The 27855-nt window shown below is 34.6% G+C and overlaps 1 protein-coding gene across 2 annotated transcripts; it reads right to left on the bottom strand.

The window, feature by feature from the left end:
• Positions 1 to 3361: 3361 nt before the first annotated feature.
• On the bottom strand, positions 3362 to 27773 carry Vom2r76 (vomeronasal 2 receptor, 76). Of its 2 annotated transcripts, XM_087565069.1 has the most exons (7): positions 27568 to 27773; positions 20681 to 20686; positions 14435 to 14726; positions 13258 to 14064; positions 12347 to 12574; positions 10484 to 10607; positions 3362 to 4290 (listed from the first exon to the last, which is right to left on the bottom strand). In XM_087565069.1, exons 1-7 carry the CDS (start codon positions 27771 to 27773, stop codon positions 3362 to 3364), a joined length of 2592 nt encoding a protein of 863 aa, XP_087421195.1. The 2 variants fall into 2 exon arrangements, with proteins under 2 accessions (XP_087421195.1, NP_001092975.1); NM_001099505.1 differs by lacking the exon at positions 20681 to 20686 and having other exon boundaries at positions 27562 to 27773.
• Positions 27774 to 27855: the final 82 nt, after the last annotated feature.

Raw genomic sequence — 27855 nt, 5'->3', positions numbered from 1 at the left:
AAACTCAGGTGACAGCAAATGCTGGCGTGGATGCGGAGAAAGAGGAACACTCCTCCATTGTTGGTGGGGTTGCAGACTGGTACAACCACTCTGGAAATCAGTCTGGAGGTTCCTCAGAAAATTGGACATTGAACTGCATGAGGATCCAGCTATACCTCTCTTGGGCATATACCCAAAGATGCCCCAACATATAAAAAAGACACGTGCTCCACTATGTTCATCGCAGCCTTATTTATAATAGCCAGAAGCTGGAAAGAACCCAGATGCCCTTCAACAGAGGAATGGATACAGAAAATGTGGTACATCTACACAATGGAATATTACTCAGCTATCAAAAACAATGACTTTATGAAATTCGTAGGCAAATGGTTGGAACTGGAAAATATCATCCTGAGTGAGCTAACCCAATCACAGAAAGACATACATGGTATGCACTCATTGATAAGTGGCTATTAGCCCAAATGCTTGAATTACCGACGCCTAGAACAAATGAAGCTCAAGACGGATGATCAAAATGTGAATGCTTCACTCCTTCTTTAAAGGGGGAACAAGAATACCCTTGGCAGGGAAGAGAGAGGAAAAGATTAAAACAGAGACTGAAGGAACACCCATTCAGAGCCTGCCCCACATGTGGACCATACATATACAGCCACCCAATTAGACAAGATGGATGAAGCAAAGAAGTGCAGACTGACAGGAGCCGGATGCAGATCGCTCCTGAGAGACACAGCCAGAATACAGCAAATACAGAGGCGAATGCCAGCAGCAAACCACTGAACTGAGAATAGGACCCCCGTTGAAGGAATCAGAGAAAGAACTGGAAGAGCTTGAAGGGGCTCGAGACCCCATATGTACAACAATGCCAAGCAACCAGAGCTTCCAGGGACTAAGCCACTACCTAAAGACTATACATGGACTGACCCTGGACTCTGACCTCATAGGTAGCAATGAATATCCTAGTAAGAGCACCAGTGGAAGGGGAAGCCATGGGTTCTGCTAAGACTGAACCCCCAGTGAACTAGACTGTTGGGGGGAGGGTGGCAATGGGGGGAGAGTGGGGAGGGGAACACCCATACGGAAGGGGAGGGGGGAGGGGGATGTTTGCCTGGAAACCGGGAAAGGGAATAACACTCGAAATGTATATAAGAAATACTCAAGTTAATAATAATAAAAAAAAAAAACTTTAAGTGTAGAAAATCAACAAGCTGAAGAGCCCAAGTGAGGATGCCTCAGTCCCACTGGGGAGGGAGAAGAAAGCAATTACAAAGGGTGAGGGAGGGAGAGACATAGAAGGAAAATCGGATGGGGCGGGGGGACAAAGGGGGACATGATCTAGTATTGGGTGGAGGGAAAGGACTGAATCCCAGAGGGCTGGCAGAAAAAATAGAAAGAGGTGACCTTGGGAGGAAGAATGTTGGGAGGACCCTCCAGAATGTACCAGAGACCTGGAAAGTCATAGACTCTCTGGACTCAAAGGGGAGTATCCTAGATGAAATACCCTACAGTGGGGAGAAGAAACTTGTTGAACCCACCTCCAGCACAAAGAGAGGGCATCAAGTGAGGGACAGGGGTGATATCTCACAGTCAAAACTCTGGCCCATAATTGTGCCTATCTGAAAGAACTGTAGGGATGGAAATTGAGAAGAGCCTGAGGAAAAGAAGGTTCAGTGACAGGCCCAATGGGTGATCCAGCTCAAAGGGAGGCCCCAAGACCTGACATCATTATTGAGGCTATGGGGTGCTCACAATAAGGGGCCTATCATGACTGCCCTCCAAAAGACCAACAAGCAGCTGAAAGAGTCAGATGCAGATATTTGTACCAAACCAATTAGACAAAAGCTGGAGGAAGCTGAGGAGGAAGCCAGCCCTCTAGGAGGACCAGCATTCTCAATTAATCTGGACGACCTCCCCCCAATCCCCAAAATCTCTCAGACACTAGATCACCAACCAGGAACCATATACCAGCTTATATGAGGCACCCAACACAAATACAACACAGGACTACCAGGTTTGTGTTCAGTCAGAGAAGATGCACTTAACCCTCTAGACATTAGATGCCCCAGGAGCTTTAGAACTCTTGTGAGATGGGTGGGGTGGGGACATCCATGTTGAGATGGGGTGGAGGGAAGGTATGTGATGGAAAACATTTGGAGGGTGGACCAGGAATGGAATAAAATCGGGAATGTAAAAATAAATAAATAAACAAACAAACAAATTAAAAAGAAAGAATATCAATGTTACATTAAAGAAATATATATATCTTTCAAAAAAAGCGTGAAGCCTAATAATACCCTTCCACAAATGATTTATTACTTATTTTGTTTTACATGTAAAAAAAGTTATACATTCTGAAGAATCCATTCTAGGATATATGTAGAGTGTTCGAAATTTGCATTTTTTTCCACGAAAACTGGGGAAGTGATACAGAACTCAGAAATGGGAAGCTTTAAAACATGATATAAACTGTTCAAAGGGTCTTTATTCTGGAAGATCAGAAAGCAGAGAGAAATATTTAGAGTGAAGTTAAAATTCAAATAGGGTCATAGAGAAACGAAGATTCTATTGATCAACATAAAAATGGAACACATTTTACATAATTTGTTGCAAAGTTCTAGATTATCCCATGTAAGACTGATATCAAATTTAAAATATTATTTGCTTATTAAGCAGGAGAAATTTCAAGGCATGGTCACATTTAGCTAGAACACCTTTATTGCTGACTGCTCTGATTTATGACTTCAGTAGAAAGAAAAATAAAACAGAAGATTTGAAAATGTGAAATATGAGGAATATTGCATTTTGCAGCTTAAGGTCACATTGCAATTCATCACATCTGAAAGGATTAGAAAGTAACACTATCATATTGACACCGAATGGTCAGTACTTGGAAAATTGCAAAGGTCTTCTGAAAGCAATCACTTGTCAAAACTACTAACATGAATTATATATAAATAGTTAGACAAAAAGCCTCATAATTGTTGTATGGTTTGGTAAGCAAAGTCATGATTCCAATTGGACCAAATTTCAACAGGAAAAAAATAATTTCTTAAGTTCATGAAAACAACTATATTATAAATTCATTTATTGTTTATACAGTCTAAATCATAGTATAATGTTTTAAAAGATTTATTACATGTTTCTTTATTTATTTATGGCAGGAGACAAACAATAGTTCAGCCCGAGAAAACGGGTTCCAAACTTCATCATGTGGTTCCAGAGAATCAAAGTCAAACTATAAGATTTGTTCAGAAGAACCTATATCCACAAAGCCATCTTTAGAACACCACTTTATAGCATTATATTTGACTGTTAGAATTGTAGAGAACTAGCATAATTCAGTTTAATTGAAGAATCATGTGAACTATGTTTTAATTAAATTTTTGCATCTGTTTTGTCTTTTATCCCTGATAAAATGAAATGTATTTCTTTCTGGCCTGAACAAAATGATGTAGCACTTGGGGGCAAAGATCAGGCTTAAAATGCTAGCACTAGAGGCCAGAATAGAGAAAACTTCCATAGCCACCATGAACTTCCCTGTGGTGCTGTGATAGACAGGGAGGAATGTGACCCAGACACAGCAGAACACCAGCATGCTGAAAGACAGGAACTTGGCTTCATTGAATGTGTCAGGTAGATTCCTGGACAAGAAAGCCATGAGGTAACTACCAAAGGCCATGACTCCCAGGTAGGCCAGAGTGCAATAGAAGGCAAAAGTTGATCCCTTGTTGCATAGAATGATGATGTACCCATGTTCAGAATGAGCATCCATGTCAACAAATGGAGGAGATGTTCCCAGCCATATACCAGAAAGAAGTACTTGTATCAGGGTACAAACTGGAATGATGAAATTAGGGGCCTGTGATATCAGCAACCATCTTTCCTTTCTTCCTGGAGCAGTAATCTTGAAGGCTATAACTACAGTGGTGGTTTTGGCCAACACAGTAGATAGGGCCACTGTGAACAGAATTCCAAACACGTTCTGCTGCAGGATACAAGTTGCTGTGTTTGGAAGGCCAATGAAGAGCAAGGGGCAGAGGAAACAGAGGGTGAGAGTGACAAGCAAGATGTAACTGAGAGTTCTATTATTGGCCTTGACAATTGGAGTGTCTCTGTGATTTACAAAGGTTCCAATGACAAAAATTGTGAGTGCTGAGAATCCCAGAGACACGAATGTCAGTCCCTTACCCAAGGGATCATCATAGGCTAGAAAGGTCACAGTTTTCTTGAGGCAGTGCTTCTTTTCTGCACTTGTATAATGAGTTTCTGGACATTTGAAACACTGGTCCATACCTGGTAGAAATTCAGTTGGTCATAAATGCATGGTCAAGTTTTTCCTTTACCCTAACATGTTTTACAATACCAACTCATTGGATTGTTATTATAACCACATTCTCTTAGCGTTTTAGATATAATTGAATATGTATTCTAAGGTGAATAATTCCAAAAGTTAAGATATGTACTCCTGTCATAAAACCACATGAGCAAAGCCAACCTGTGAAAGAAAGGATACTTTTCATATTGTTCCTTGTAAATATATCATTAGGGAAACCAGTCAGGAACACAAAATAAGATCTAGAGGCAAGAAGTGAAGCTGAACTCATGAAAATTTTGTGTTGCCTGACCCGCTTCTAATATCTTGCTCAACCTGTTTTATTATATAGCACAGGATCACACTCTCAGAAGTCATACCACGCACAGTGAGGCAGTCCAATCACAGTAATAACTCACCAAGAGCCTTGCCTATAGGCCAGTCCATGAAGACATTTTTAAATTGTTCCATCTTCTTGTAACATAAATCTAGATTGGGTCAAACTGAGAATGAAAAAAGTAGAGGCTACAACATTCCTAGTGTGCATTTATTTTAGTTGAATATTGAGTGATTCTGATTCTCTGTTTACCATAGTGTCTGGCTTATATTATACAATATAGTTAAAACATACATTTCAACCACGAGAATATCAAATTACACAACAAAAGCTACCTCAGCACTTAAAAAAATTTTTTTTTGGTTCTTTTTTTTCGGAGCTGGGGACCGAACCCAGGGCCTTGTGCTTCCTAGGCAAGCGCTCTACTACTGAGCTAAATCCCCAACCCCCTGAGCTAAATCCCCAACCCCCTGAGCTAAATCCCCAACCCCCACAATTTCTCATAAAACATTTCTTAATTTCCAAAAGATTATGTGAATTGAATATTAAGAAATGTATTTCTGTTTGAATTTCTTAACCTATGTTAATCTCAGGTGTATGACACAGATTTATTTTTATTTATAAATAAATTTTTCATTCTTATTTGGACTTTGATTGGCCCAAATTACTTAAAACTTAAAACTTGTTCAAAATTTTTCTTATCTTTCCCCACTCCCCTTCCAATTTTGTTGGCAGAAAGATCTTACAAATACTAGAGTAGTTGCACAGATGTCAGAGAAAAACTAGCAGGACTTTATTCTTTCTTCTACTTGTAGATTCTACAATCAAATCCAGGTTAGTGTATTGGAATGTAAGCTCCTTTGCATAATGAGATAATTTCATGACTATTAATTTATTGAAGTTGTGAAATTTTTCAATAGCAAAAGACTTTTCAGGAAAATACCTACTTAATAGTTACATTTAGCTTTCCTTTGATCTTCCAGAAAAGGTTTTAAAGACTAAGTACTTGTGAATAAAACTCAAAGGTAACAACAGTATATGTTCCTGATGTTATTTAATGTCACATTTCATGCTAGGTAAAACTTTTAATAAAATATGAAAGAATTTCATTTCAAAAACCTATTTTAGTGTTATTTTTCATAAAACATATAGAAAAGCTATACATTTACTTCTTTGTACCGTCCATTTATTTTGTGTATTGGGATTATACATTCTTAAACTACTCTCTCATAATGCTTTACATTTTCCCAGTATCCCATTTCTGCTCCTTTTTAGTTTGTTTTTGTTTCTGTGTTATTTTAGCTTCTAATGATTGCATCATATAAATAATGTCAACTCATTCGTTAGTGACAATTGACCTGTAAGACACAAAATTTACTTTGTACAGGATTTAAGATATGCTTTGACATATAGGTTTACTTTATTCTACAATATTTTATCTACAATTTATTTCATTTTGAGTGTTCAACACGTATGTAGCCATCTTTTTTAACCAGTAAAAATTATTGTTATATAGGTAAACTGGTTCTTTATTCCATTTCACCACTCCAAATATACACATATCTGTAGAGTCTAAGACTTACTTTGTAACGATGAAAATAATTTTGAGGTGTTCTGTTATATAGTCCTCCTATATCCATATCAAAGTCATACATGAACTTCTATGGTTTCAGTCAACATATAGCATCTATAACCAAGTTAACAGTAAGACAGACTCTGTGTTCAATCTCACTATGTTCCATAGAAGTAACTTATGTTTAGTTTACTTATTATGAAATAATGAAAATTAATAGACAAGAAAAACTATCATGTCCCTTACAGAAATAAGATTTTTTGATGCTAGGTATATATCTAAAATAAAACTATTTTATACAAAATGGTAAATGAACAAATAGCCCTCTCTTTCAAATCAATAATAATGATAACAAATCAATCCTTTCTAATTATCTTTTCTATTCAACATGGATTGACATAGTGTTAACTCTACATTCCTGATTCAATTACCTTTTAACATTCTTATTTTTCCTGAACTTATTTTGATGCAGTGTTCTTACTTTTCCCAAGTCTGCCTGAAAGTAATTATACTTCATTTCAGTGTTCTATGGTGTGATAAAAGTTGTATGTGCAGCCAAGCTTCACATATCATTTCAGCAACATTAGATGGGTAGCCATGTGCAAAGTCTTCTCATTTCAAAATCTGTCAGAATATCATGGTCCACAATTAAGTTTTTGTTTCTAATAGTTCTTATGGGAATATGTATATTCTATTGGCATTTGCACATTGATGAGTTAATGAGTACTATCACAAGCTACAAACTTTTAGAAAACAACCAATGATATGAGTTATAATAAAAATTTCATATTTTGTCTAATTACAGTTTCAACTTCATTAGTAGATATGGAAATATAAAAATTTTAAATCATTAATTATTCATGAAAAATGTAACAGTTTACAAAATACTATATAAAATATGAATTCTGTCTTCAAATTCATTCCATAAGTCTCTGATTGTCTGTCTTAAAGACTGTTCACAGTACCTTAAGTCTATTGTATAATCCATTGTTTCACATGCATGCATTATATTGTGCTGGAGAAAACCTGGCAATAAAGTCTTGTTAATTTAGAAACTTTTTTACACCAAACAACAAGGATCCAACTAAAAAAATCCCACTAAGGAAATGAAACAAACCTTCCTGTCCCCTGTATGAAATGAGATTGAAAGGGAGCGTATAGTCAAACTGAAAACATCCATGTTTTGGATAAGTCATAGTGGGATTGAAATATGGTTTCAATATTATAAAGACTTAATACTGAGTCAATTAAATTATATTCTGAAATGAAACATTCATCTCTGAGGTGAGGAAGTGATTTCTTGACACAAAATGTCTACAATGGATCAAAAATGTGAAGCATTCTTATATATTAAGAGAAAATACATATGAAAGATGGAAATTGTTGATTGAAGAATAGAGTGTCGATTCTGTGAAAGATCTGTATGAGAAGAACTTCAAGTTTCTGAAGAAAGACATTGAAGAAGATCTCGGAAGATGGAAACACTCCTAATGCTCATGGATTCACATGATTAATATATTAAAAAAGGTCATTTTGCCAAAAACAATCAACAGATTCAATGCAATGCCCATCAAAATTCCAACTCAATTCTTCATAGAGTGAGAAAGAGCAATGTGCAATTTCATTTGGAATAACAAAAAACCAGGATAGTGAAAATTATCCTCAACAATAAAGAACTTCTGGCGAAATCACCATCCCTGACCTCAAGCAATATTACAGAGCAATAGTAATAAAAACTGTATAGTATTGGGAAAGAGACAGGCAGGGAGGTCAATGGAATAGAATTGAAGACCCAGAAATGAACCCACACATCTATGGCCACTTGGTCTTTGATAAAGGGGCTAACGCCATCCAGTGGAAAACAGATAGCATTTTCAACAAATGGCGCTTGTTCAATTGAAGGTCAGCATGTAGAAGAATGCAAATTGATCCACTTTTATAGACATGTCCAAAAAGTTTAAGCCCAGTGGATCAAGGACCTCCACATCAAACCAGATACACTCAAACTAATAGAGGAAAATGTGATGACAAGTCTTGATCACATAGGCACTGGGGAAAATTTCCTGAACAAAACACCAATGACTTATGCTCTAAGATCAAGAATTAATAAATGGCCCCTCATAAAATCGCAAAACTTCTATAAGGAAAAGGACACTGTCATTAGGACAAGAGGGCAACCAACAGATTGGGAAAATATCTTTACTAATCCTACATCTGATAGAGGACTAATATCCAAAATATACAAAGAATTCAAGAAGTTAGACTCCAGAGGGCCAAATAACCCTATTAAAAATAGGGTACAGAGCTAAACAAAGAATTCTCAGCTAAGGAATATTGAATGGCTGAGAAGTACCTAAAAAATGCTGAACATCCTTAGTCATCAGGAAAATGCAAATCAAAAAAACTATGAGATTCCATGTCACACCAGTCAGAATTGCTAAGATAAGAAACCCAAGTCACAACAGATGCTGACAACAGATCCAAGGATATGTAGGAAGAGGAACATTCCTCCATTGTTGCTGGGATTGCCAACTGGTACAACCACTCTGGAAATCAGTTTGGAGGTTGCTCAGAAAGTTGGACATTCCACTACCTGAGGACCCAGCTATACCTCTCCTGAGCATATACCCAAAAGATGCTCCAACATACAACAAAGACACATTCTCCACTATGTTCATAGCAGCCTTATTTATAATAACCTGAAGCTGGAAAGAATCCAGATGCCATCCAACAGAGTAGTGAACACAGAAAATGTGGTACATCTACACAATGGAGTACTATTCAGTTATCAAAAACAGTGACTTCATGAAATTCATAGGCAAATGGATTGGACTAGAAAATATCATCCTGAGTGATGTAACTCAATCACAGAAAAACATACATTTTATGCAGTCTCCAATAAGTAGATATTAGACCAAAATCTCGAGTTACCCAAGATATAATCCACAGACCACACGAAGTTCAAGAAGGATGACCAAAATGTTGATGCTTAACTCCTTAAAATGGGGAACAAAAATATTCATAGAAGGGGATATGGAAGCAAAGTTTGGAGCAGAGCCTGTAGGAATGTCCATTCAGAGCCTGCCATATATACATATATATATATATATATATATATATATATATATATATATGTCGCCACCAAAACTAGATGCGATTGATGAAGCTAAGAAGTGCATGCTGTCAGAAACCAGATATAGGTGTCTCCTGGGAGACACAGTCAGAATGTATGAAATACAGAGGCGAATGCTAGCAGCAAACCACTGAACCGAGACCAGGATTCCCATTGAAAGAATTAGAGAAAGGACTGAAAGAGCTGAAGGGGCTTGCAACCTCTTAAGAACAACAATGCCACCCAACCAGAGCTCCCAGGGCCTAAACCACTACCAAAAGACTGAACTGACTCATGGCTCCAACTGCATATGTAGCCAAGGATGGTCTTGTTAGGCACAAATTGGATCCCCAGTGTAGGGGATGTCGGGTGTTAGAAGGGGTTATGAATGGGGAGGGGAACACCTTTACAGAAGAAGGGAATAGGGATGGGATAGTGCATTAATGTCTGGGAAATCGGGAATAACATTTGAAATGTAAATAAAATACATATGCACTAAAAAAGTTCAAAAAATATGAAACCCACCAGTTTTTACAGTGAATATACAGTGATACACTGACTTATATGTAAAATATAGTCCCGGATGCAATATTTTAAGGAGTATATCTGGGAGAAGATTTTCCTGAGTATATATTTTAGTAAAAGAGCAAGCTTCCACCCAGGCAATGCCAGCTCTGTTCTTTTTTCATTCCTTTATCAAAACACCTTAAATATATTAGAGGGCAAAAAACAAAGAACAGACTTTAATTGTTTTTCAGGAATAAATGCGTGCTATTAAGGTATACTTAAACTGTATTATGTATTTTCTCATTTTCTCAAGTTAACTGGCTGTATGTGTCTAATTATATAAATCACAGGGAGGAATATACAACAAATATTAACTAATTTTCCATTCTGTTAAGTATGTATATATTTAGAAATTCTTAGAAAGTTTCAACTAAAGGCTTACAAAATCATAAGGCATTGTTAACATTATATAAGTTTTAAAAATATTGATATATTTGTTTATTCCATTTCAATGATTTCTAATAAAGTAGATATTTTACAGGAAAAAAAGAATGTCCATTCTGTTCTATTGTGTAATTTTTTCAATAGCTTAGCTTTTCCAGAGCATTGTGGAAAGGAAAGTCCTCTACGATACTTGTGATTCACCTGTCTCATTGGAAATCTCATTCTCTGGGCAAGGGGTGCAGTCAAAGCAACAGGCAGGCTTGCTCTCCAGAATGACTTTCCTGAATCCCGGAGTGCAGCTCTCACTGCATACAGATTGAGGGATCTGAAAAAATATTTAATACATAATACAAAATGCTTAGCTCTTTATCAATGCTCAAGTGAAGGATGTGTTTTACCATACAGAACATTTATTAAATTATATTTTATATTTTTAAATGTAGATATTATTTATGTTACCCCAAAATTCCATGTAGAAAGACATAAAGTATATTCTTTATAAAGCTATTTCCTAAGACTATGAAACTGTAAGATGCATAAATAATTTTGAAGGTAGAACAAAGAAGAGGTAAGTTAGGTCACTTGGAAAATGTCTAATGAAGTCAGGTTGGGACTCTAGACAGATCCTCTCCCGGTAATCCCTGGCCAAATAAATGAGAAGATTTATTTTCCATTATTTCTGTGATCTCTACAGTCAGCATGGTATGAATTAAAGTGAACATGAAAACAAACGTTCAACTATTTTTGAGAAATGTTTCCTACATTCTATTAGCTAAGTTTTAATAATCTGCTCAAAATGGGTGCTATCATTTTTTGCATTAGAATGAAAATGGAAAATAAATTTGGTCAGCAACATCAGCACACTCTTATTTCCAATTTTGCACAAAACCTATGTAGTTTATTAAAATCAGAGATTTGGTCACCATTTCAATTACGTTTTCCAGTTTTCCACCTTTAACTCCTATCCTTATTTCTATTGATAAATGGTAAGGTGGAAATATAAGTTGAAGTAAGAATTTCTCAGTTTGTTTCATAAACATCTAAGGACCGCCTGCCAGAACTTTCATTTCTATGGCTCCTTGTAATAGGTTGGCCTAATGTTGCTTGTATTCTGATGCTAATTTGGGTCCCCTCAAAATGCCAAAGAGGAGAAAGTACACATACAATACACTGTGCATTCCTACCCCCAGTTAATTCTGATTGGTAAATAAAGATGCCAGGTGCCAAAGGGTAGGAAGTAGAGGTGGTTAGCTGGGATTTAGGTTTCCCAGGCTAGGGAACACAGAAGGAGTAATGAGAACAAACGAAAAGAACCAAAAATGGATCATGCAGGAGGGAGAAGGAGAGACACCATGGGATAGCTGAGCCGTAAAACATGGCCATGTGGGTTGTCCAATTGGAGGTTAGAGCGAGATTCCAACAGCATGGATGGTAGACAGTTTCCCAGCTATTGTGCTGCTTATTGCATATTAAAATAAAGGATGTGTGTGTGTTTGTGTATATGTGTGTGTGTGTGTGTGTGAGAGAGAGAGAGAGAGAGAGAGACAGAGAAAGAGAGAGAGAGAAAAAGAGAGAGAGACAGAGAGAGAGAGAGAGAGAGAGAGAGAGAGAGAGAGAGAGAGAGAGAGAGATATCCGGGAACGTAAATGATTAAAGGTGAGTAGAATCGCCGTGCTGGGATTTTTTTTTTTTATATTGTGTTTACTACAGTCCATCTGTGTAAATTCCAGAACATGCCTGACAGGATTGACTTTAAGCCTGTAGTTTGGAAATATTTTATGTACTGAGATCTCCTTTCCTTGGTAACTCTAATTTGTGTCATGTAGGGAAAAACTAAGAAACACACTGAAAGACTATTTTATTACAATGATGTCACAAACCTGTCTTTAAATGGCAAGATAGTTGGGTAATCTGAAATATTGTAAAATACAGCCACCAAAATTAGCAGTCAGTAATACTGATTATATTGATACTTAGGATTATATTGTTAACCAAGAGTCATTAAATATAGAATCATGCATTACTTACATAAATTAGAATCTTTTAGATAAGAGCTTTACCTACCTCTGTAAATGCAATAGGCCATTCAATCATAAATTCAGATATTGATAATTGCTGCCTTTTGGGAGCTCTTGGAGAAAATGTACCCACTTTCACAAATAGTGAAAGACCTGTTGGGAAATTCCAAAGGTTGTTAATATCATACTCTGGATCTGTCTTTCTTTTCCAGTCCAGAACCACATGGTCATCAACAGAATTTTTCACTTGAATATTCTTCAGAAAAGGGTGAAGCTAAAAAATATATGAAATCCTGTGATAAAGTAGCAGTCATGGATTTATAACCAACCTATGAATATGGATGGAGTCATTTTCTAACTGTAATGTATGATGTTAATGCTATTTTGAATTATCTGTTGTGTTGATCAAAGAAAGCTTAGGAAAATCAACTATAATTTGACATACAAAATGTCAGTTTCTGGAGATATATTAATCAAAGCATTACCAAATGGTCAAGGAATATACAGTAAATAAATCTCAACTTCTTTAAAACCAAGCAACCACCTTCAATTTTCTGAATCTTTCACAATCTCCATGAGGAACATGAGGTTATTTGAGGTTGGTGGACAATTGAGAGAGGTCTAGGGAACATAACAATTCAAGGGATATACAGAAATTCTTGAGGTCTTTGGTCAGAAATGGCCAGGAAAATCAGGATTTTCATACTTCGTTAGTATCATTAGACACATCTTGATGTTTCTACAAAAATCAGAATTATTCTCTTAAATAAAAACTCCCATCAGCTCACTCATCCTGTACATAGACATGGGTGCACATTGATATCTAAACATTGAAATATATAATAACTTTTATAGATTATTGAAAAGAAAGTTAAAGTGTACAATAACAAGTTTGAGAGCTTTTAAAGCACCTTATGTCACGTTGGTAGTGTTAAAATACAATAAAAAGGATAATACCTGCCAGGGAAGTAACATAATCCTATCCTTTTTTGACTGTGGGTGAAACTGTACTTGATTGAGAATCATATCATGAAGGCTGTGGGCCACTGCATACACAGCATTGTACACATTGTAACTCTCTTCTGTCATGCCCATTTCAAAAATATTCCCTGGCAACAATTCCAAAGAGGCATTGGGTAGACAGTTATCAAATATTTTACAATTAGAATGCAAAAGTGAGCAATTGAAATATCTCTTCCACAAGATATGAAGACATATGTCCTCTGGGTACTTGATAGGGGTGGCTTGCTGTATAAAATTTGTGAAACCAAAAATCTCCTCATGATGGGGTGAAAAAGTGAGAGTTCCATGAGATAAATCTAACATTTCATATACTTCAAATTTTTGGCCACTCCATTTTGAGTTCATGACCCAAACTTTTTTCAGTATATGTTTTCTATGTCTACTTTCTATTACAGTTAATATAAAAGCAATTTCTCCATAAATTATGATCACATTTGCTGATGACTGCAGATTGAGCTCCTGATTATCATTCAGAATATTATATACTGATTCTCCCACAAATGATACTGTTTCCACAAATGCTATGCAGATTCTATTCTCATCTAGCTCCTTTTTCAAGTCTGACAGAAACTGAGCACCTCCATGGTCATCTGTGGTGAACAGTCCCACCCAAGTCCAGTTGAAATGGAGCATCAAAGAGGCAATGCCATAAAACACAGATATGTCATTGGGGGCCACCTGGTACAGAGATGGAAACTGGTTTCTGTCAGTAAGAACATGATCAAAGGGCCCAAAAGTAATCTGAAAAGAAAATAGTATTTTAAAAAATTAGAACAATTAAAATATTCCCAGTCTTAACAAATTAAAGTGACAGAGATGAAACTCTGCTCGACAGTCATTAATGCCACATCTTACTTCCTGGGTGTTTTCAGAAAATTACTGAAAATTCTTAAGGCTTCATATTACCTTGTGTATTGTTCATTCACCTTACTGTATTTCAAAATAAAAAACAGAGAAAAGCAAAAACAAAAAAAAACCTATGCTTGTGTCTTTCTCTTTGGAGTTGCTACTTTATAGTAAATAATTAAAACACCTCCTTTAATTTTGCACACAGAAAATAAAACCCGGAAAAAGAGACTAGCTGTCCATCAATCATTTCATTCTCACTCACCTGAGGAAATTTGTAAAGATCCAACACTGTTGCAATGAGTTCAGATGTTTTCCGTGAAATTCCTGTAAGTACAGCAGCTGAATCTCTCTCCTTTCTACAGTTGTAATTAGGGATGGACATGCTCAAACCTGTGAGCCAATGGAATACATTCCTCAGAATATTCCTTTCAAAATGTAGCAGATTATAAATCTCAAGTCCAAGAGAAGTGTTTGGTAAAATATATGAGTTCCAGTTGATCTCATGGATTGCAAATAGCATGGCCAAAACTAGCTGGTAGTTTCTTTCATCCATCCTGCATAGAATCATAGCAGCATTAAAATAAAAAACTCATGACAATCATATTTATAAATTTATTTCAATGACTTCTACAGTTTGAAAGTTTATCTTTTCATAGAACACAAACTTATGTCTGCCAACCGATTGTTTCAATTCCAATGTTGCACTATGACACTTGTAGTTGATAATTCAGTGGCATACATATTAATTATAGACCCCAAAGAGCTTTCTTTTTCCATCTTTCAATGTGGAAATATAACATAATTTTAACCTTGAATGAGGGGAAATCATTCACAGTATATCTACTCTTCTTGTATTACAGTCTCCAAAATTATGAAAAAAATTCTTCATTAAGCCACCAGGTCCCTAAGAATGGTTATTATAAAAGAGCTTAATTATTGATTTCAATCTGTCTGTGGCAATACTTGACTTTTGTAAAATTATGTATTTATCATACATTGTAGATTTGTATGCTGCCTTTCAGTGTTCCTTGTTGCATGTAGTTTTTCTGCCCTGTCTAATCTCTGGGCAGATCTCACTACCAGTCCTTTCCCAAAGAATATTGAAAAAGAGAGATACATAATTGATCAATTTCAACTTGCGTTATTGGATCAACTGCTGGGCACCTCTCCACCTGAGGTTTCACAAGGCTGCTTGGCACTTCTCCCTCAAAAGCATGGCAAAAACACTTTATTTCCTTCCCTTTCATCTGTTATCTTGCCTGCAGAGACCCTGAAGTCCCACCTATTTCTGCCCAACAATTAGCCTGTGGCATCTTTACTGATAGATCATGAATCAATTTCGAAAGAGGACCTTAGCATCAAAACCACACCAACAGTTTCTGTCTCTGTTGTTGTTTGATACCCATCTCATGTGGGGAAGATATTTAAATGCTTGTGCATGAAATGCACAAGATAACTTCTCAGACTCTTTTCTTTAATCCTCTTCAGATTATATGTCTCTGTTGTCACCTTTATACATGCCAAGGGAGCTTCTGATAATTTTCCAGTCTCATCTTCACATCTATTTTTAAGAGTACTTCAAGTGTAACTGAGCGCTGTCATCCCCATGTGATGAAGTCTCTGTAAATCTGAGCTTATATTCCTCACCTATTTTAACTACTTTGAATATTGTGGCATCCACTCATTTTTATAATAATCCAGTGAAGAATATAAATCATAATTGGGAAGATAAAAACATATATGGAGACAGTTATATTTTCAACAAGTAATTCAAAAATAAAGGCTTAATTATTCTTAAATTTTCAATTGTTCTATAGTTGAGGACTCAAAATTCTTATTTATATGAAGAAATTTTTAATTGCTTCATAAAATACCATATTAAATTTATCATGTCTTAAATGTTCTTTGTCAAAGACATTAATTTGCTGAAGTTTATATATAAAGAAAATGGACACAGCATTTCACAATCCAGTATAATCAAGCAGGATCCTCCTCTTTGGTCCAGTACTATGTTAAAAGTAGGGCTGAAAATTTTAAACCCGAACAATTCCTAAATCTGTTTTAATCTTTTTACTTATACCCACAGTTAAATGTAGCTCATAAGAGAAAACTTTGTTTCAACATATGATAACTACAGAATAACATAAGATGACAAAGCAGAATGAACAACCCTGAAAGATGGCTAAGAGAACAGAAAATTCAACCATACATATGCTGCAACTAACCTTAGGGAAGATTGTGCAAATTAGGCCAAAATGATTGTAAGAGTCAGATGAGCAAAATATATGTGAGGTTTTATATCTTATCAGTAATATAAAAGATACACATTTGATAACTCAACATTATAGCTTACAATATAACAACAAATATAGACCTGCTTTCTCAGGGGGAGACTTTTCACAGTGACTCACCCATAGATTAGGATTATAGGCAATTAATTACAGCTGAAAGCAAGAGAAATCATCATTTTTAGGGATGAACATTCAATTAATTATCCAATTCTAAGTACTCAGTCCCTAAACCATATGCGGTCAAGCAATACAAGGAATATGAAATAGACTCAACAGGTTATAGGTATATAATTTTTCATTTATATGTAACAGGGATAAGTGGGAGTGCATACAATGATATGAATGGGAATTAGAAAAGGAGAGTTTGGATCAGGAAAGCTAGGAGACAAATGATGTAATTGCATAATGATCATAATAAAGAATTATACAGATACAAATTATTCTTTGATTATAATTAAATATTAGATTATATAGGATACTAATCCAGAAGCCTAATATGTTTTAAGTAACATAATCACAATTTCCTTTATGTTAGCTACAGGAAAAGCTTAGTACATAAAATCATGGCAAGTTTTTTGTCCATATATAGATAGCATTTTCTCCCCCAAATGCAGACATATTTGTCAAATCACCATTTGTCTGAAAAGGACTTAAAGTGATGATATGCTTATATATATTTCACACGGCCTATGGTTATAGTCACATGACTAAGAGCACAATTTATTCAGTTATAGGGAATAAAAACTGTGGCTTGAGCATGCTTGGTAAAAAAAACTCTGCTATCTAGAATACATTCTATTCCATTCATTATTAGTACTAATCAATATTATTTAGTAAATAAAAATAAGAATTAACATAAAAATAACTATAACTACATAAATAGATCTTAAATTTCCATAAGTATAATAATTAAGTCATTAGTATTATTAATTACTTGATGAAACTATTCAAATGTGGCTTTAAAAACTTTAATACATCCATAGTGTCAAATACAACTTATGAATTCTATGCAAATAAAATGAATATGTTATGATAATTTCAAAAGCTTTAAAAGCATTTAATTTTTCATGATGATAAAATCTAAGTTTTCTGACCAAAAAAGTATGTGTTATACATGATGGAATGAATATATATATATATATATATATATATATATATATATATATGTGTGTGTGTGTGTGTGTGTGTGTGTGTGTATTTTCATAAACAGAAATTTGGAAATTGTGATAAAAGAACTACAATAATATGTCAATTACATTTGTCACAGAAATATAAATCCAACAAGTGAGTTATTAAAAGAACCAAGTAGGATTACGCTTGGTGGGATGTTCCCATATAGGGGTACAGTATGTTAAGGTATATACTGTATATCAGAGAATTGATTATTAAACTACCAGAGTGCTAAATGCTAGCTTACTCTGCAGATTGTATATTCCTATTTGTATGGCCCACCATGGTCTCATATTTGGTGAAAAGTCTTCCTTCCTGCCTTATCTTTTGGATGTAATAAAATATTTGGCAGCCAATATCTGGGCAGAAATTGAATAGCAGAATTTCTGAGAGAGATAGGAATGCTGTAAAGACAACAAAGATAGGAGAATTGCCAGCAGGACACTGAGGTGAAAGGATGGATGTGAAGAGAAGCATAGATGCTAAATTTTGCCTTGGTAAGCTAGAAATCTCACTGACAATCCACCCAGTTAAAATTCCTAAGTTTTAAAATATTAAAAAGTCTCTGCATTATTTGTACTTCTGGTGGGTCCAAGAGTCCCACTGATTCTCAACAATCTTAAAATTAAGAATGGAGAGGCAGGCAAATCTGTGGATTTCTATGGATGTGGGTTACATCATGGGTCCCAGAGAGCCCTGCATATACAATGACTATACCTCAAAGAAAATTCAAAAGTAGTAGGAGAAAAGAAAACACTGTGAAGACACAATATTCTTCAATATAACTAACTTAGAAGCACACAATAAATTACTCTAAAATGCAGCATAAAGGGGAAAAAAGAGACAATATCAGGACCTTGTTATTAAAGAAGGCACTCAGATTTATGGATCAGGATGAAGGATGAACACTTATCCACATACAATAGAACCACCAGATTTTTTATGGAGACACGAGAAACATACATGGTAGAAAGCATTTTTCAGCAAGATGCTGGGGAGTATAGAAGTCATTAATATAAGACTGATATTTTTATGTTTTATCACCCTATGGAAAATCATCCTAAATTATATCCAATACATAAAAGGAGAACATAAAGCTATGCAACTCATCTAGGTACTTTGTGGGGGCACAGTTTGCTACTATATTTACAAACCACAGATGATGTGATATCATATACGTAGTTATGCAGACAACTAAAACTTTCTGCAGAGTCACCGAAAGAAGCCACACAAAGAAATTATGCTAGGTAAGTCAGACCATTGAACACTACTGAACTAATAAGTAATCAATATGCAAATTACAGTTAACAGGACCCACGTATCAGAATCCCCATATACTATAAATAAAAGCATCAGAATAGTCATATAAAATGAAAAAGGCAGAGTTTCCTTTGTTCTGTAATGAGAAATGCCATGACAAGAGTTACATAGACAGGAAATGGCTTATTTCATCTTACAGTCTTTATTTAATAATTGAGGGTAGTCTAATCAAGAACTCAAGGCAGCAACATGGAGGAAAGAAGTGAAGTAGAGAGCACAAGAGAAATGCTAATTTCTACCTTGTATTCCATGGCTTGATCAGCTTGCATTCTTAAAATAGCTTCAGACCATCTTTCTAGACTTGGCAACACTCACAGTAAACAACATCTCATTTGTCTTTTCTTTCCATGATTTATTGCAGTTTTGTGTGAAGTTGGCAGAACCAAAAAGCACAGTCCTGTACAAAAGGATACCTCTACTGTTCAAAAGGGTTTTGACAACAGTTGCCCAATTTCACTATTTGTCATGAAAGACATTATATAACAACATTGAGCATCCATAAATTTGGAGTTAGGATGTTATTGTTCAATGGATTAAGTCACACATACTGGTGGTAATGTAGAGGAAGATGAATTTCATGTGGTACTGCTAGTGCTGCAGATTATTTCAACCGCTACCAAGAACTAAGTGTGTTCACAAGGAGACGTATAAGAGAATCAGCATGCTCTCTTCTCTGTTAATATCAAAGTGAATGATGTGGACATTATAAACTCTCTCTCTTGATCAACAGAATCCATGTAACTGTGCTTTAAATACAACTTTATGAATAGACTAATTATTTCTAGATGTAGAGAAGACAATGAAGACAGGTTGAAAAAACTTAGGATAGAGAGATGTGACTCAATCACAATTTGAAAAAAATGCAGTATCTAATGAAGATCATGTCAAGGTACTTTGTAGGTCATAACATTTATTTATTTAGGATAACAGATGCAGACATTGATTGGAAATCTCCAAATACAAAGCAATAATAATATGAAGGTGGAAAATCAATCAACCAGACTTTGCAATTATATTTAAATTACTACCTAGAAAAAGCCATATGTTATACATATATAAAACTGCTGTAAAGATATGTAAAAATTTTAAAATATGATAAATTTTAAATGTCATAATTTCATCATTGCACAGTCTATATTCTTGTGGATTACCATATAGCATCACACAAATAAGTAAGAATGTCAAAATTCTTATTTTATTTAAATTTGCATGTTAAAACTAAAACTCAGTGAATATTGGTCAGGAAGAATATGAAAAAATATGATTTTTTTCAGAAAAGTAATATCTGAATATTTATTTGATTTTAGGTTAAAGCAATATAGATCAATATAAGTATCAGAATAGCGAGATCAGTTAATAGGAACAGAGAGCAAACTGAAAAAATCCTGTGTTTCTAAATGTTTCCTTCATGAAAACATTTTTACTGACAATCTGAGAAGGTAGGTAATTGGCATGTAGCAAACCATTGTGCTCCTATGAATTAATTTACATTAATCCTAAAATAAATATTTCTATTGTATATTTCATGTTTATCAACTTTTAATTTGTCATTTTCAAGTAATGAAAATAGAAAAACAAAATAACCCCACTTTCCCTTCCTTTCTTTGTCACAATATGTTAGCCAACACCTCTTGCTTTCTATCCCTCCAAGGTCAGACAAGCAGCCAGAACTCCAGGGAAGATAGTTTTTCCATTTTGCCCATACCTGCCCAGTATACTCTAATCACCATAACCTGATCAGAGTCCTGACCAGCATAGTTTAAACCAGGTGATTCACTCCCTGCCCTGCCTGCATCCACAAGAGGTCATTGAGGCCATCAGAAGTGGAATAACTAGAACAGGCACACACTACTTAAGGATAGGTGACTCCAGTGAGAAAAACAGAGAAGAATCAGAACCCAAGGAAGAAAAGTAAGACATACAAAGTCAAATAAAGAGAAAACCAGGGCTGGAGGGATGCCTCAGAGGTTAAGAGCACTGGCTGCTCTTCCAGAGGTCCTGAGTTCAGTTCCCAGAAACCACATGGTGGCTCACAACCATCTGTAGTGGGAACCGATGCCCTTTTCTGGCATGCAAGCATACATGCAGGGAGAATGTTGTATACATAACAAATAAATAAATAAGTCTTAGAGAGAGAGAGAGAGAGAGAGAGAGAGAGAGAGAGAGAGAGAGAGAGAGAGAGAGAGAAGTCAGCACATAGACCTGTAATCACTCCCAATGTAGATGCCTAAATGTATAAAAAAACAATGAACTCTAGTTTAGGTAACAAGATCCCACTAGGGCTCATCCATCCCACCATAGCAAACCTTGAATATGCTAACACCACTGATCACAAGAAAATAAACTTACAGCAACTTTATGAAGATGACAGAAATCTGCAAATGAATGAGTTCCCATACAGAGAAAATCAATGAAAAGTCAATCAAAAATGGAGGAAATCAATAAATCAAATAAAGAATGGCAATAAAACTAAAGGTGGGGAGGGTAAAGGAATTGAATAAATCTGTTCAACATAGAAAATAAAAATAGAAGCAGCAAATAAAACACAAAGAAGGAATTCTGGAAATGGACAATCAAGTATACCCAACAGAATACAGGAGACTGAAGAGAAAAATCTCAGGTATAGAAGACACCATATAAGAAATAAATGTGCCTTTCAAAAATGTTAAACCTAAAAATTCCTAATAAAAAAATCCAATACTTTTTCCAATGAAAAGACCAAACCTAAAAAGGATAGGAATAGAAGAAAGAGTAGATTCCAAGCTCAAATATCTAAGATAATTTTTAAAAATGTGTAAGAAAAAATTCTTAACTCACAGGAAAAATAATGCATATAGTCATAAAAAGAACAAACAGAACACCTAATAGACATAATAATCAAAACACTAGATGAACAAAATGGAGAAAAATATTAAAACTGCAAGGTGTAAATGCTATGACATACAAAGGTAGACCTAGTAGAATTATACATGTAGTGTTAACAGAGACTCTAAAAGACTGAAGGGCCTGGGTAGATGTTGTGAAATTTCAAATAGATCACTTATGTCCAACAAAACTATTACATCCAATGAAAATTTCAATTACTGTACATGAAGAAATTGAATTATTCCATGTTAAGGCAAAGATAAACACTATCCACAAATATAGGCTTATAGAAAGGTCTAAAGAAAAATTTCAATCACAAGACTCAACCATAAAACTCAGGCAATAAGTTATCTCACACCATCATAACCAAAGAAGAAAACACACACATTTCACCACCACCACCACCCCAACCACAACCACCACCACCTACACCAAGATAACAGGAATTAACAATCATTGGTCATGTGAAGGCTAGATGTCCCAGTGGAGGGAAATGTCAGGGCAGTGAGGTGGGAATAGGTTGATAAGTGGAGGAGCACCCTCAAAACAGCAGGAGGATGGGGGATGAAATAGAGGGTTTATGGAGGGAAAACTTGGCAAGGCAATAACATTTTAAATGTAAATAAATAAAATGTCCAATAAAAAATAAGTAAAATAAATGAATAAAGGAGGAAATCAAAAACTTCCTAGAATTCAATAACAATGAATGTAGAATATGCTCAAACTTATGGGACAAAATGAAGCTGTGTTAAGAGGAAATTTTATAGTACTAAGTGATTTGATAAAGAAATTTGTTGTATCTCAAAAAGCAACTTAATAGAATATCTGAATAGCCTTTAACAAAGAAAGAAAGAAAGAAAGAAAGAAAGAAAGAAAGAAAGAAAGAAAGAAAGAAACACATTCAAGCAGAGTGCTTGGCAGGAAATAATTAAACTCAGTACTGAAATCAATAAAATAGAAACAAAGAAAATAATACAAAGAATCAATTAAACAATAGTTGATTCTTTAAGAAAATCAACAAGTCATAAAATGTTTACCCATGCTCACTAAAAATCTCAAAGAAAATACCCAAATTTAAAAAATAATATTAGAAACAAGAATCATTAGAATCATTTAAAGACCTATATTCCACACAGTTGAAAAATTTAAAATACTACTTACCAAAGTTATATCAAATGAAATAAGCAACATAAATATAACTATGGCCATCTACGGAATAGACAAAGTCATTAAAATCACCCAATTTGCTAATATCAATCCTTTTCTATACTATTTATCAAAATACAAACAGAAGAAACATTTGCCAAATTCATTTTAAGATATCACTGTTAACTCAAATATCCAAACTATCCAAACTCAAAAAACAAAGAGAATTCTAAACTAATTTCTCTCCTAAACATAGATTCAAAAATACTCAATAAAATACTTGAAAAATGAATCCAAGAAACATTGAAACTATCATCCACTGTGATCAACTAGGTTTTAACTCTGAGGTACGGCAATGGTTCAATGTACAATAATCTCTGAAGGTAATCCACCACATTAACAAACTGAAAGACAAAGAAAGAACAGGATCATCATATTAGATGCTTGAAAAGTATTTGACAAAATCCATCACCCTTCATAGTAAAAGTTTTGGGGAGATCAGAGATACAAGAGACATACTTACATACAAAATAGGCAATTTATAGTAAACCTATATCCAAGAAAGCAGTTCCCGTAAAATCACAAACAAAAAATGGCTGTCCACTATCTTCATATAGTACTTGAAGTTGTAGATAGAGCAATAAGATAACGACAGGAGTTTAAGGCAATTCAAATTGAAAAGGAAAAAATAAAGTATCATTATTTAGAGATGGTATGATAATATACATGAGTGAGCCCAAAATTCAAGCAGAGAACTCCTACAGCAAGTATTGGAATACAAAATAATCTAAAAGAAATTAGTAACCCTTTGATATAGGAACGATAAAATGGCAGAGAAATAGGAAAACAACACTGTTCACAGCCAAAAATCATGTAAAATATTGAGGTAACGGTAGTCAATCAGGTGCAAAACCTGAATAATAAAATCTTCAAATCTTTGGAAAAAGAAATTGAAGTTATCAAAAGACAGACAGATCTCATAAGCTGATGGATCAGTATGATGAAGAGAGTAAAAGCACAGTCTAACAAAAAGCAATCTCAAGAGGTTATGGAGTTCACAGAAAAATTACATCAGAAATTCTTAGAATGATACTGAACTTCCTAGGTTGAAACAAAAACTTCAGGGTAGATAAAACAATCCCACACATACACACAAAGTACAATCCCAAGGTATCACCATTCTTGATTTCAAATTTTACTACAAAGTAGTAGTAGTAATAAAAACCTAATCACATTAGCATTAAAAACAGACAGGTGAGAAGGGGAGGGGGAGGGGTTAGGGAGATGTTGGTCCAGAAACCGGGAAAGGGAATAACAATTGAAATGTAAATAAGGAATACCCAATTTAATAAAGATGGGAAAAAAACAGACAGGTGATTAATGGAAATGCATCAAAATCACTGATGTGAATTTACACACACACTTCTGATTTCTGATAAAGAAACCAAAAGTATTCAATTGGAAAAAGAAAAGATTTTCAATAAATGGTGCTTGTCTAACTGGTTGTCAGTATTTATAAAGTGCAAATAGATGCATATATTGCACAGAACTTGTCTAAGTGAATCGAAGATATTAACATGAAACTAAAAACACTGAATCTAATAGAAGGAAAAGTGGAGAATAGTGCCACGGGAGACAAATTGCTTTACAGAATTCCAGTTATTCAGTAACGAAAATTAACAGTTAATAAAATGAAACCTCATGTAAATGAAATGCTTCTGTAAGGCAAAAGATACCATCAATAGGACAAAAGAAGAGTCCTCAGACTGGATAGAATTACATCAGCTCTATATCTGGCAGAGGGCTGATATCTAAAACTGTAAAAAAAAAAAAAAAACCCTCAAGAAACTAGACACCAACAAACCAAATATTTCAATTAAAATTGGGTACATAACCAATCAAAAATTTTCAACAGAGAAATCTGAAATAGCAGAAAAACACTTAAATAAGTGTTCAAAATCCTTATCCATCAGGTAATTACAAATCTAAATGACTCTGATATTACATTTTACACATATCAGCATGGTTAAGATAAAAACAAAAGTAGCAATTATTGAGGATATGGAGTGAGGGGAAACCTCATCCATTGGTGCCAAACTTGCACAGCCACTTTGTTAGCTCAGATGGTACTGAGAATTCATCCACCTCAAGACCCAGCCATCCTATTTCTGGGCATTAATTAAAAAGACTCTTCATCCTACTACAAAAATAGTATGTTCAACTATATTCTTAGTAGCTTAATGCATAGTAGCTAGAATTCAGAAACAATTTAAACATTCTTCTTCCAAAAATGGATACATAATGTGTTACATTTACAAAATATAGTATTACTCAGCTGTTAAAAGTGACATCATGGGATTTGAAATTGAAACAATTCATCCCAAGTGAGGTTGCACGGGCCCAAAAAGATAAATATGGCATGAACTGATAAGTGGATATTAGGTATAAAGTAAAAATAATCATAGTGCAATCTACAGACTGAGAGGCTAAGTAATGAGGAGGGCTAAACGGAGGGTGAAAGGATCTTCAAAATGTAACAAATACCAATGTCACTGTTATATAATGAACTCATTTTTTGTTTATTAGCATGAACTATGACTTTCATAGACATATTTGATTCTTATATTAATAATAAATGCTATTTGTGAATTTAAATGATTTTACACTAAAGATGCTATTTATAAGGATATTTCTTGGTCATTTGCTACTTACCCAGTTTACTTGTTATAATACAATCAGTTATATTTTTTGTTAAAAAAATCAGTTTTAAAAATGCCACTATAGAAAATGGATCAGTTATTCAGACTTCATTTTATGTGTGACACATTTTAACTTCAAGTTTCCAAGTGTGCCTTACTGCTGTTTCTGCTTCCAATATAATATTAGTACTGAAAGTACATGTCTTCCAATATTGCAAAATGAGTTAATAAAAAAAGAAGTAAGAAAATAAAATTCTACTACAAACAGGTAAATTTAAACATCAGCATTGTGGCAGACAGTGCCAATAATGCCAAAGCAAATAATCTTTTGTGTTCATTGTAATCATGATGTTGTAGTTGTCAGAACAAAACCAGAATATGAGAAAAATGGATTGAAGAGTGTCAGAATAACCCTATTTCAAAATGACTATATGCTCCTGCCTTTTATTATAAAAGATTTAACCAGAAACATGAATGAAGATTAGCTAATGTTGATGTATGTCTATTCATATACCCTGTCTTGTACAGTACTGGGAAGTTTTAAAATATATTAGATAAATGTGTTTATCATGCATGGAAAAAATAAAACCTATCAGAGAATTCTATTTCCTTATTCCATAACCTGTTAAATCATCTGACAAGTCATTCTTCAGCTTTTCATATTTGATAAGCTGGGCATTAAATCTGTTTAACTACAAATGTGTTATTAGCAGGTAGAATACTACTGCTGTTCTTCCTGGAGAGACAGAGGGCATAATGCACAGTAATGATTTAGCTGTTGAAACTGGACAGCAGAAGAAAGGACAAATCAAGTACAGCCTTATACCTTGCATAATTAAAAAAGTATATCCCTAGGCTATTTAGAGGTCCATGTAAAACATTTCAAATAATTGTGAAATTTTGTATTTCTCTGATCATGTTTTCTATTGAAATTTATGACAAAACATTAAAAGAAGTCCTATCTAATTTCATTTCATTACTGAATTACTTCCCTTCTTGGCTGTATTGTCCCAATGATTTATTACCATACCAAGGTGTTTGCAAAGTGTTGCAATGTCATAATCACAAGAATCCACCTCACTCTTTCAGCAATATTCTGTCAACTGACCACTAGCTGGACATTCATTGTGTAATTTTATTTTCCATTGTTGACTTCAGACTTAAGTGCATGCTGTGTTTGTCAATTTCAGATCTTTAAATCTTGTATAGTTTATAGTGATGGATATATTGGCATAATACAAAATATACTTTATTGCCTTTAAAAAGAATTACACCTGGTTATTTCTCTCTAAATTCTCCAAGGGAACTGAAACAAAGTATCAGTATAGGTCTGCAATCCCCACAGATTTACCACTGTTTGAGGAAGAGACCTCAGTGAACATAAGTTCATAAAATATGTCTGTATGAGTACATTCATAAAACTAAGCAAATGTATAATTTAACTTATGGAATAAGTATGTTAAAATGGCTTTAAAAACCCTCTGCTATCAAAAGATGTGAAAATGTTTGCTTTCAATACTCTGTAAAATGTCAAGGGTACAAAATGGGTGAATATTGATGAATTTCTAACTCTGAACTGAGTGGACCCAGATCAGAGGCATCTGGCACAAGAAACACTATCACTGTAGAAACGAAGGAGGGAATCCAAAGTCACAGATTTCAAAGGAATCGTAACTGAAGTTCCAAAAATCCTTATAGTATTGTGTCAAGCCACTGCCAACAATACTTCTAGTACAGAGATGCCAATTTATATGATTAGAGTCTGAGGACTTGTAGGCAGCACAGGGAAAGGTGAACGAACTGCAACCATCAAATATGACACATATCTGAAACCGAGTCCACACTTAGCCAAGGACAGATGAATATTTTAAAAGAATGAGTCAATGCAAAATACTTACGAAAACATATTGCCTGTGTCAAAAGATGTTTTCCACTCTGTTTCACTTTGAGGGTAAAAATAAAAAATAGGAAAAAATGCACTAATGACCATGGACCCATCATGGTATAATAGGGTTTTTGTTTTGGGTATGCAAGAAGGAATTTCAATGGTGCTGAGGAGAGTTGGCATCTGTAGAAAGCAGCAGCAGATATAAAGCCAAGAGGACTGCATATTAACAGATGTTTCTGCCAAGATGTAAGTTTTGGCATGGTAAGACTCACTCTCTATATAAAATGCTTATAATGCATATGTA

The sequence above is a fragment of the Rattus norvegicus genome, chromosome 9 (genome assembly GCF_021556685.1).
Source record: "Rattus norvegicus strain SHRSP/BbbUtx chromosome 9, alternate assembly SHRSP_T2T, whole genome shotgun sequence".
NCBI lineage: Eukaryota > Metazoa > Chordata > Mammalia > Rodentia > Muridae > Rattus > Rattus norvegicus.
This window is presented reverse-complemented; position numbering and strand designations above follow the sequence as displayed.

Coding starts and splice junctions, on each gene's coding strand:
- Vom2r76 (NM_001099505.1), bottom strand. CDS start 27,773: ATGCAGTCCTCTTGGCTTTATATCTGCTGCTGCTTTCTACAGATGCCA. Junction 14,727..27,561: donor GACACAGGCAATATGTTTTC/GTAAGTATTTTG, acceptor GATTCTATGCAG/GATGGATGAAAGAAACTACC. Junction 12,575..13,257: donor TTATGTTACTTCCCTGGCAG/GTATTATCCTTT, acceptor TATATTTTTTAG/CTTCACCCTTTTCTGAAGAA.